The sequence below is a fragment of the Anopheles stephensi genome, unplaced genomic scaffold (assembly GCF_013141755.1).
Source record: "Anopheles stephensi strain Indian unplaced genomic scaffold, UCI_ANSTEP_V1.0 ucontig267, whole genome shotgun sequence".
In the NCBI taxonomy this organism is placed as follows: Eukaryota; Metazoa; Arthropoda; class Insecta; order Diptera; family Culicidae; genus Anopheles; species Anopheles stephensi.
This window is the reverse complement of record NW_023405199.1, coordinates 8633-20000: the sequence shown is the minus strand read 5'-3', so window position 1 is coordinate 20000 and position 11368 is coordinate 8633. Positions and strand designations below refer to the sequence as shown.

General features: G+C 51.6%; 1 protein-coding gene across 1 annotated transcript; it reads left to right on the top strand.

The window, feature by feature from the left end:
- The first annotated feature begins 9327 nt into the window (after window positions 1–9327).
- On the top strand, window positions 9328–9963 carry LOC118516301. The gene has a single exon (XM_036062124.1). The coding sequence runs from the start codon at window positions 9328–9330 to the stop codon at window positions 9961–9963; it is 636 nt and encodes a 211-aa protein (XP_035918017.1).
- Window positions 9964–11368: the final 1405 nt, after the last annotated feature.

The following is an 11368-nucleotide window of genomic DNA, read 5'->3' as shown; positions in this document are numbered from 1 at the left end:
TCGTGAAAAAAAATTTCACCCCCGGACCAGAAGTTGGCCGTTCGGTGCCCTATGACCTATGGCCAGTATGGGAACCAAGGATGCCGATATGCGAAAAAGTGTCAAAAAATCACTTGAAAGTCGCTATGGCTCATTAAATAGAGCTTGTAAAGACCTTTCTAAAACACCTTGGTTGACCCCTGTCCGATACGTAGTTTTCGAGATATTCGAGAATAAGTGATTTTTTGGGACTTAGAAAATTTTCGACCATGACATATATGAAAAGTGAATTTTTCATAGGACCAAAAAGTTTGTCCAAATAGGGTTTTGGTTCACTTTTTATGGTCAGATAAGTGATCCGATGCTATTTTCATGATCATTAGAGGGATTTCACGCTGTGACCAAAAATTTTCATACTTCATACTTGTCCCCGTGCCGTATATGGGAGGACCGGGGGAACATGTCTTCGTAAGTCGTGATGTTCAGTGACGGATTTCTGGGACTTAGAAAAAAAATGTGCTCTCAGGCACATTATATGTTTCATACACACATGATTTTCATTGTTCATACTTGTCCCGGTGCCGTATATGGGAGGACCGGGGGAACATGTCTTCGTAAGTCGTGATGTTCAGTGACGGATTTCTGGGACTTAGAAAAAAAATGTGCTCTCAGGCACATTATATGTTTCATACACACATGATTTTCATTGTTCATACTTGTCCCGGTGCCGTATATGGGAGGACCGGGGGAACATGTCTTCGTAAGTCGTGATGTTCAGTGACGGATTTCTGGGACTTAGAAAAAAAATGTGCTCTCAGGCACATTATATGTTTCATACACACATGATTTTCATTCTTCATACTTGTCCCCGTGCCGTATATGGGAGGACCGGGGGAACATGTCTTCGTAAGTCGTGATGTTCAGTGACGGATTTCTGGGACTTAGAAAAAAAATGTGCTCTCAGGCACATTATATGTTTCATACACACATGATTTTCATTCTTCATACTTGTCCCCGTGCCGTACATGGGAGGACCGGGGGAACATGTCTTCGTAAGTCGTGATGTTCAGTGACGGATTTCTGGGACTTAGAAAAAAAATGTGCTCTCAGGCACATTATATGTTTCATACACACATGATTTTCATTCTTCATACTTGTCCCCGTGCCGTATATGGGAGGACCGGGGGAACATGTCTTCGTAAGTCGTGATGTTCAGTGACGGATTTCTGGGACTTAGAAAAAAAATGTGCTCTCAGGCACATTATATGTTTCATACACACATGATTTTCATTGTTCATACTTGTCCCCGTGCCGTATATGGGAGGACCGGGGGAACATGTCTTCGTAAGTCGTGATGTTCAGTGACGGATTTCTGGGACTTAGAAAAAAAATGTGCTCTCAGGCACATTATATGTTTCATACACACATGATTTTCATTGTTCATACTTGTCCCGGTGCCGTATATGGGAGGACCGGGGGAACATGTCTTCGTAAGTCGTGATGTTCAGTGACGGATTTCTGGGACTTAGAAAAAAAATGTGCTCTCAGGCACATTATATGTTTCATACACACATGATTTTCATTGTTCATACTTGTCCCGGTGCCGTATATGGGAGGACCGGGGGAACATGTCTTCGTAAGTCGTGATGTTCAGTGACGGATTTCTGGGACTTAGAAAAAAAATGTGCTCTCAGGCACATTATATGTTCCATACACACATTATTTTCATTCTTCATACTTGTCCCCGTGCCGTATATGGGAGGACCGGGGGAACATGTCTTCGTAAGTCGTGATGTTCAGTGACGGATTTCTGGGACTTAGAAAAAAAATGTGCTCTCAGGCACATTATATGTTCCATACACACATGATTTTCATTCTTCATACTTGTCCCCGTGCCGTACATGGGAGGACCGGGGGAACATGTCTTCGTAAGTCGTGATGTTCAGTGACGGATTTCTGGGACTTAGAAAAAAAAAGTGCTCTCAGGCACATTATATGTTCCATACACACATGATTTTCATTCTTCATACTTGTCCCCGTGCCGTATATGGGAGGACCGGGGGAACATGTCTTCGTAAGTCGTGATGTTCAGTGACGGATTTCTGGGACTTAGAAAAAAAATGTGCTCTCAGGCACATTATATGTTTCATACACACATGATTTTCATTGTTCATACTTGTCCCGGTGCCGTATATGGGAGGACCGGGGGAACATGTCTTCGTAAGTCGTGATGTTCAGTGACGGATTTCTGGGACTTAGAAAAAAAATGTGCTCTCAGGCACATTATATGTTCCATACACACATTATTTTCATTCTTCATACTTGTCCCCGTGCCGTATATGGGAGGACCGGGGGAAGATGTGTTTGTAAGTCGTGATGTTCAGTGACGGATTTCTGGGACTTAGAAAAAAAAAGTGCTCTCAGGCACATTATATGTTCCATACACACATGATTTTCATTCTTCATACTTGTCCCCGTGCCGTATATGGGAGGACCGGGGGAAGATGTGTTTGTAAGTCGTGATGTTCAGTGACGGATTTCTGGGACTTAGAAAAAAAATGTGCTCTCAGGCACATTATATGTTTCATACACACATGATTTTCATTCTTCATACTTGTCCCCGTGCCGTATATGGGAGGACCGGGGGAACATGTCTTCGTAAGTCGTGATGTTCAGTGACGGAATTCTGGGACTTAGAAAAAAAATGTGCTCTCAGGCACATTATATGTTCCATACACACATGATTTTCATTCTTCATACTTGTCCCCGTGCCGTACATGGGAGGACCGGGGGAACATGTCTTCGTAAGTCGTGATGTTCAGTGACGGATTTCTGGGACTTAGAAAAAAAAGTGCTCTCAGGCACATTATATGTTCCATACACACATGATTTTCATTCTTCATACTTGTCCCCGTGCCGTATATGGGAGGACCGGGGGAACATGTCTTCGTAAGTCGTGATGTTCAGTGACGGATTTCTGGGACTTAGAAAAAAAATGTGCTCTCAGGCACATTATATGTTTCATACACACATGATTTTCATTGTTCATACTTGTCCCGGTGCCGTATATGGGAGGACCGGGGGAACATGTCTTCGTAAGTCGTGATGTTCAGTGACGGATTTCTGGGACTTAGAAAAAAAATGTGCTCTCAGGCACATTATATGTTCCATACACACATGATTTTCATTGTTCATACTTGTCCCCGTGCCGTATATGGGAGGACCGGGGGAAGATGTGTTTGTAAGTCGTGATGTTCAGTGACGGATTTCTGGGACTTAGAAAAATAAATGTACCCTTAGGCACATTATTTGTATCAATAATTGTATCCCCAGCCTTTCATGGGGAACTTTTCCGTATTCCCGGACTTGTACATTTTTCGGGTTCCACCTCCCGACAATGTATCTCTACTGTGCATTACGTACCTGATAACGCACGGCACCCATTGGGTGACTCCACTTAACCATCTTTCGATAATGCCCGTGTTGCAGATATAATCCCAACACCTACCAGGCTTTATATGTACATCGAACGTTACATACGATGCACCCCGTATTTCCGGACTTGTACATTTTTCGGGTTCCACCTCCCGACAATGTATCTCTACTGTGCATTACGTACCTGATAACGCACGGCACCCATTGGATGACTCCACTTAACCATCTTTCGATAATGCCCGTGTTGCAGATATAATCCCAACACCTACCAGGCTTTATATGTACATCGAACGTTACATACGATGCACCCCGTATTCCCGGACTTGTACATTTTTCGGGTTCCACCTCCCGACAATGTATCTCTACTGTGCATTACGTACCTTATAACGCACGGCACCCATTGGGTGACTCCACTTAACCATCTTTCGATAATGCCCGTGTTGCAGATATAATCCCAACACCTACCAGGCTTTATATGTACATCGAACGTTACATACGATGCACCCCGTATTCCCGGACTTGTACATTTTTCGGGTTCCACCTCCCGACAATGTATCTCTACTGTGCATTACGTACCTTATAACGCACGGCACCCTTTGGGTGACTCCACTTAACCATCTTTCGATAATGCCCGTGTTGCAGATATAATCCCAACACCTACCAGGCTTTATATGTACATCGAACGTTACATACGATGCACCCCGTATTCCCGGACTTGTACATTTTTCGGGTTCCACCTCCCGACAATGTATCTGTACTGTGCATTACGTACCTTATAACGCACGGCACCCATTGGGTGACTCCACTTAACCATCTTTCGATAATGCCCGTGTTGCAGATATAATCCCAACACCTACCAGGCTTTATATGTACATCGAACGTTACATACGATGCACCCCGTATTCCCGGACTTGTACATTTTTCGGGTTCCACCTCCCGACAATGTATCTCTACTGTGCATTACGTACCTTATAACGCACGGCACCCTTTGGGTGACTCCACTTAACCATCTTTCGATAATGCCCGTGTTGCAGATATAATCCCAACACCTACCAGGCTTTATATGTACATCGAACGTTACATACGATGCACCCCGTATTCCCGGACTTGTACATTTTTCGGGTTCCACCTCCCGACAATGTATCTGTACTGTGCATTACGTACCTTATTACGCACGGCACCCATTGGGTGACTCCACTTAACCATCTTTCGATAATGCCCGTGTTGCAGATATAATCCCAACACCTACCAGGCTTTATATGTACATCGAACGTTACATACGATGCACCCCGTATTCCCGGACTTGTACATTTTTCGGGTTCCTCCTCCCGACAATGTATCTCTACTGTGCATTACGTACCTTATAACGCACGGCACCCATTGGGTGACTCCACTTAACCATCTTTCGATAATGCCCGTGTTGCAGATATAATCCCAACACCTACCAGGCTTTATATGTACATCGAACGTTACATACGATGCACCCCGTATTCCCGGACTGGTACATTTTTCGGGTTCCTCCTCCCGACAATGTATCTCTACTGTGCATTACGTACCTTATAACGCACGGCACCCATTGGGTGACTCCACTTAACCATCTTTCGATAATGCCCGTGTTGCAGATATAATCCCAACACCTACCAGGCTTTATATGTACATCGAACGTTACATACGATGCACCCCGTATTCCCGGACTTGTACATTTTTCGGGTTCCTCCTCCCGACAATGTATCTCTACTGTGCATTACGTACCTGATAACGCACGGCACCCATTGGGTGACTCCACTTAACCATCTTTCGATAATGCCCGTGTTGCAGATATAATCCCAACACCTACCAGGCTTTATATGTACATCGAACGTTACATACGATGCACCCCGTATTCCCGGACTTGTACATTTTTCGGGTTCCACCTCCCGACAATGTATCTCTACTGTGCATTACGTACCTGATAACGCACGGCACCCATTGGGTGACTCCACTTAACCATCTTTCGATAATGTCCGTGTTGCAGATATAATCCCATCACCTACCAGGCTTTATATGTACATCGAACGTTACATACGATGCACCCCATATTCCCGGACTTGTACATTTTTCGGGTTCCACCTCCCGACAATGTATCTCTACTGTGCATTACGTACCTTATAACACACGGCACCCTTTGGGTGACTCCACTTAACCATCTTTCGATAATGCCCGTGTTGCAGATATAATCCCAACACCTTCCAGGCTTTATATGTACATCGAACGTTACATACGATGCACCCCGTATTCCCGGACTTGTACATTTTCTTGTACATACTACCGGGCCAGGACGTGCCTTGCGTCCACCATAACACCACCAGGCGTAGGTCGCCTGAGAGGATCGATGCGAACGCATCTCTACAACTTGAAACTCCTAGCCTGAAGTCCCGTCGTTTGCGGGCGGTCGGTGGGCATCGAAACTAGTCAAGTCCACGGTCGGCGAGGTCGGCGGCCACCGGCGTTCCCTATGGTCAGGTACTAACACGTGCAGTGCGACCCCGCGCGATGCGGCCCAGTCTATGAAGCGGGGATGAGGCGCCAGGCTGCAGAGGCAGTTCCAGCGGATCTCGGAGGGTTGTTAGGCCCGCTAGCTTCCGATTGCCCATTAGGTTTTGAAGCGCTATCAGCTCGGATTGGTTACGACCTTAGAGGCGTTCAGGCATAATCCAGCGGACGTAGCGTCATACCAAAGTCCGGTCGAACTAGTATTGAGCCAGTGGTCCGTACCTGTGGTTCCTCTCGTACTGCACAGGAGTTCCGTTACGATAGCACGTATTAGCACACACCAGTAGGGTAAAACTAACCTGTCTCACGACGGTCTAAACCCAGCTCACGTTCCCTTGAAAGGGTGAACAATCCTACGCTTGGGGAATTTTGCTTCACAATGATAGGAAGAGCCGACATCGAAGGATCAAAAAGTCACGTCGCTATGAACGCTTGGCGACCACAAGCCAGTTATCCCTGTAGTGGCGATCGAGCAGCCGAACTGAACAGACGTGTTTGTGTGGTGCTCCGTGAGAAAAAAGTGTTTTCGAGGAAAATCGGTGAAAAGTTAAGTTAGGACAGTGATTTCACGTGTGCGGCCCCCGATCCTGGTCCTACGCCTCCCAGCCGAATTTTTCCGGAAAATTCGGAAAATTGAGGGAGTTTTTCGTGAGATCGTTTTTCTCGAATAACTTTGTGGATTCTTGACGGATTGTTAAAAGTGATAGTGCAAAAGAAGCGCGCCGTTGGGGCGCATCTTTTGATACCCTCAAAGTGCCGGAAATGATGGAGTTCCGGAAGTGGTGACGTGGCAAAATTTGCAAATTGAACAGTGAATAACTCAGCCGGCTTAGGACCTACGTGGAAGCTGCCATATAGTGATTTGTGCGTCTCAGTGAGAAGAACGCTTTGTGAAAGTTTGGTGTCGATCCCATGAAAACTGAGTGAGATACAGGGAGACAAAGTTTTGTTCAAAAAAAAGGACGCCGTTTTTCGCCTTCTCAAAATGGCGGCTTTTTGCCCCCCCTGACGCGAAAAACCGTTAACGGCCGTTTGATTCCGGTTCTGGAAGTTGAGATCCGGACGGAACATCCCCCTTGCGGAGCACCCGGTGTTCGGACGGGTTGTGTCCGCCCTGGTTTCCTGGAGTTCCCGGCGGGCCCTCTGGCCGATTCTTGGCGTACCGGGTGGCCAGTCCACCGATCCGGGCGTGCGACCCCTCCATCGACGCGTCTCGAGGAGGGGAATCCGGTAGTGACCACCCCGCCCCCCCCCACCACCCACCACCACCCCCCCAGAGCGGAAAAAACCACCCCCGGTGACGGTTTTCCCGAGTTTTCCCGGGGAAGGAGGGGAGATAGCAGTTCCGGTTCTTCGAGGGAGTTGTCCGGGCGGGTGCCCCCCACCCACCAAGCGGGAAAATCCAGCAGGTTTCCACCACCAGGGGGCGCCACAGCCGGAAAAGCGTGTTGCTGAGGAGTTTTCCGGGCCTACCGGGAAAACGGTGCGTCTCCCGATAGGGGTTTGTTTGTGGAGGGGTGTCCGATTTCAACGGAGAATACCCCCCCGCAAGGGTTTTCCCCCACCCCCCCTGGAAAATAGTGTTTTTCCGGGCACCCACCGTTTCCCAACCATTCACCGGACCCCATCAAGTGGGGTATCAAACGACGCGGCTTGCAAAGACGAAGCCATCGTACGCGTTTCCGACCTCCTACCACCACCCATCACCCCCCCAGAGCGGAAAAACCTCGTTTTTTACGGTTTTCCGTGAATTTCCCGAGGAAGGAGGGGATTTAGAGCGTGGAGACATACAGCAAGGTGGTGCGCATTAACATCACGCACAAAACCGTCTTTGGACCGGAAGTGATCGGACGCCATTTGGGGGAGTTACGTCTGGAAAAGCGTTTTTGGGGTTTCCCCAATTTTCCGGCCCCACCCCCGCATCCGACCCCTCCATCGACGCGGCGTGAAGAGAGGACAACGGAAAACAACATCTTTCCTGTCTACCTCCCACCACCACCCCCGCAGAGCGGAAAAACCCCGTTTTTAACGCTTTTCCGCCATTTTCCCGGGGAAGCAGGAGAGTTAGAGCGTCAGTTTCTTCGGCAAGGTTGTGCGCAGCAACAACGCGCACAGAAACGTCGTGGGACCGGTGGCGATCGGACTTCATTTGGGGGAGTTACGCCCGGAAAAGCGTCTTTTGGGTCTTCCAAATTTTCCGGCTGCACCCCAGCATCCGACCCCTCCATCGACGCGGCGTGAGAAGACAGCACTAAGCACAGCACCGTACCTGCCTACCACCCACCACCACCCCCCCAGAGCGGAAAAACCCGTTCTTCACGGTTTTTGCGAGAACTTGTCAAAGGGATTTTAACGACGGACGGTCATTCCCTCTGGCACAGAATGGAGGGGCGAGTGCTGCGTTCCGGAGTGCGGTCGCTGTTAGCTCCCGGGAAGCGGTCGGACACCCCTTCCCCCTCTCCGGTGACACCACGGTCGGTCGGATCAGCGGAAGCTGTTGAAACATCGGAAGAGGAGGATGATGGTGAATTCTCCGATGCCTCCACCCTGGAGCAGACGGTGGTGGCGTCGCAGGAAGTAGAAGGGGAGACATCCACATCTGTGGTGATCCCTGACGGCGGAGAAGCGTCTGCGCAGGAGTTTTAGCACAAGATGCTGGAGACCCTCGCCAAGCAAGTGGAGACGCTTACTGAGGAGCTGCGACTCAGCCGGGAGCGCGAGGTTGCTCTAAAGTGCATGCTGGAAGCAGTTCAGGAAGGAATGCGTTCGTTGACGGCACTACATTCCTCGGCACAGTCTGGTGGCCAGGGCAGTGCCAGAACGAAACGCAGCCGGCAACAACGCAACCGAGCGAAGAAGGCTTCGCAGCAACAGCAGCAGCAGCAGAAGCAGCAGCAGCAGCAGCAGCAGCATCAGCATCAGCAGAAGCAGCAGCAGCAGCAGCAGCAGCAGCAGCAGCAGCAGCAGCAGAAGCAGCAGCAGCAGCAGCAGCAGCGTAGCCAGCCACAGCCGCAGCGACGGACGGTCGCAGTGTCGGCAATGGGCCAGCAGCAGCAGCAGCAGCAGCAGCAGCAGCAGCAGCAGCAGCAGCAGCGTCAGCAGCAGCAACCGCTACATCAGCAGCAGTGGCCACAACTCCAGCCAATGCAGCAGCAGATGACCTGGGCAACGGTCTTGAACGGTCGTAATAGCCGAGCGCAACGCCCGACTCAGCAGCAGCAGCAACCGCATCAGGAGCTATACCGGCCACCTCAGATGCGCCAGCAGCAGCAGCAGAGCCAGCAGCAACAACATCAGCAGCATCGTGCCCAGTCCAAGGGGCGTCCTGCACGACCCGATCGCATCGCGGTGGTCCCCGGTCCGGACAAAACCTGGACGGAGATGTACGTGAAGCTGCGCTCATCACAGGAGCTGCAAGACGTCAGGGCTGATATTGGGATGGGGCGTCGGACCGCGCAAGGTCATCTCATCGTCCCATTACGCAAGAATGTGGACAGCGCTGAGCTGGCTCGCCGGATCCAGCTGGCACTCGGTGAGGATGGCGTGGTCCGTGTGGTGACGGAGATGGGAGAGCTTCTCGTCACCAACATTGACTCTCTGGCCGAGAAGAGTGATGTGGAGCTCGCCATCAAGGAGAAGCTGGGAGCAGAGCCGGGAATCGCGCGTGTCGAGCTCTGGGAGCTCCGTGATGGCACGAAGCGAGCTCGAGTGCGGCTCCCACTAGCAAAGGCACGGCTTCTCATCGGGCAGAAGCTGACACTGTGCCAATGCGTCAGCGGCATCCGCGAAGTGCCGAAGAAGCCACTCGACCGTCAGCGTTGCTTCCGTTGTCTTCTGATGGGGCATCTGGCACGAAACTGTCGTGCCTCGTCTGACCGGTCGGGTCTGTGTTTGCAGTGTGGCGAAGAGGGCCACCGCATTAGCCAGTGCACTTCGGCAGCTAAGTGCATTGTCTGCCAGGGGCCCCATCGTGTGGGCCACTCATCGTGCCGCCAGAACCAGCATTCGCGGGCGTAATGCGGGTAATGCAGGTCAACCTGGGTGGTGGACGCATCGCTCAGGATCTGGCCCTGCAAACAGCCCGCACGAAGCGGGTCGACGTGCTGCTGCTGTCAGAGGTGTATCGGCCTCCGGCGGGCAGCGGAAACTGGGCGGTGGATTCGTCGGGGAGAGCAGCTGTGGTGGCAACCGGCCACCTTCCGATCCAGCGGGTGTGGCGCTGTGCCATGCCCGGGTTGGCTGCTGCGCAGATTGGAGGGGTGGTGTTCATCAGCTGCTACGCCCCTCCGCGACTCAACACCGGCGAGTTCGAGCAACTTCTGGAGGCGGTGGAGTTGGAGGCCCAACCCCACCCTCGTATCGTCCTGGCAGGCGATTTCAACGCCTGGAATGAGGAGTGGGGTAGTCAACGCACCACCCGGCGCGGTGAAGAGCTGCTGGACACCATCAGGCAGCTCGGGCTTGTGGTTCTAAACCAAGGCTCGGTCCCGACGTTCGTGGGCAACGGAGTCGCCACTCCCAGTGTTGTGGATGTGTCTTTCGCTAGCACATCCATCGCTCGTCCGGACACTTGGGAGGTGGCAGCGAACACCGCTTCGTGCCACTACACGGCGTCGGACCACCGGTACATCTTTTTCACCGTGGGGCCTCCAACTCCTGACCAGCAGCAGCGACGACAACAGCAGCAACACCAGCAGCAGCAGCAGCAGCAGCATCAGCAGCAGCAGCAGCAGCAGCACCAGCAGCAGCATCGTCATTCGAACGGGAGGCAGCAGCGACATCAGCAGCAGCATCGTCAGCGGGGACAGGGGTCCTCTTCGTCATCCACCACTTATCGGCACGCTGGCCGTAGATGGAAGACGACGCAGTTTTCGGCCGAGGCATTCGTAGCCGCACTCCAGACGGCTGGTTTCCCGGAGCGAGCCGTCAGCCAGGAGGGGATGGTCGACGCCATGCTAGATGCATGCGACGACACGATGGAGCGCGTCACCATGTCGCATCGTGACCCCCATCGAGACCTTTTCTGGTGGACTCCGGAGATTTTACGTCTTCGGGAGGAGTGTGCGGCTGTGCATGAGCGAATGCTTCGAACCACCGACCTGCAGGAGCGCAGCATCATGGCTGCTCATCATCGGTCGGCGAGGAGAGCTGTGGAGAAGGCTGTCCGTGCCAGCAAGCGAGCGCAACTTGACGAGCTGATTCAACAGGCGGAAACCAACGAGTTTGGGGCCGGCTATCGGGTGGTCATGTCTCGTCTTCGTGGCTGCTTCGTGCCACCTGAGACAGACCGTGTCGTGTTGGAGCGGATAGCTAACGATCTGTTCCCGACACATCCGCCTGTTGACTGGCCGGAAGCCGAATCGCCCAGCGAAGACACCGAGGAGCAGAGATCACCGCTGACCCCTGTTACCGTAGGCGAGCT

Excerpts from the sequence above, each read along its gene's own strand:
- LOC118516301 (XM_036062124.1), top strand. The coding sequence starts at position 9,328 with ATGTACGTGAAGCTGCGCTCATCACAGGAGCTGCAAGACGTCAGGGCT.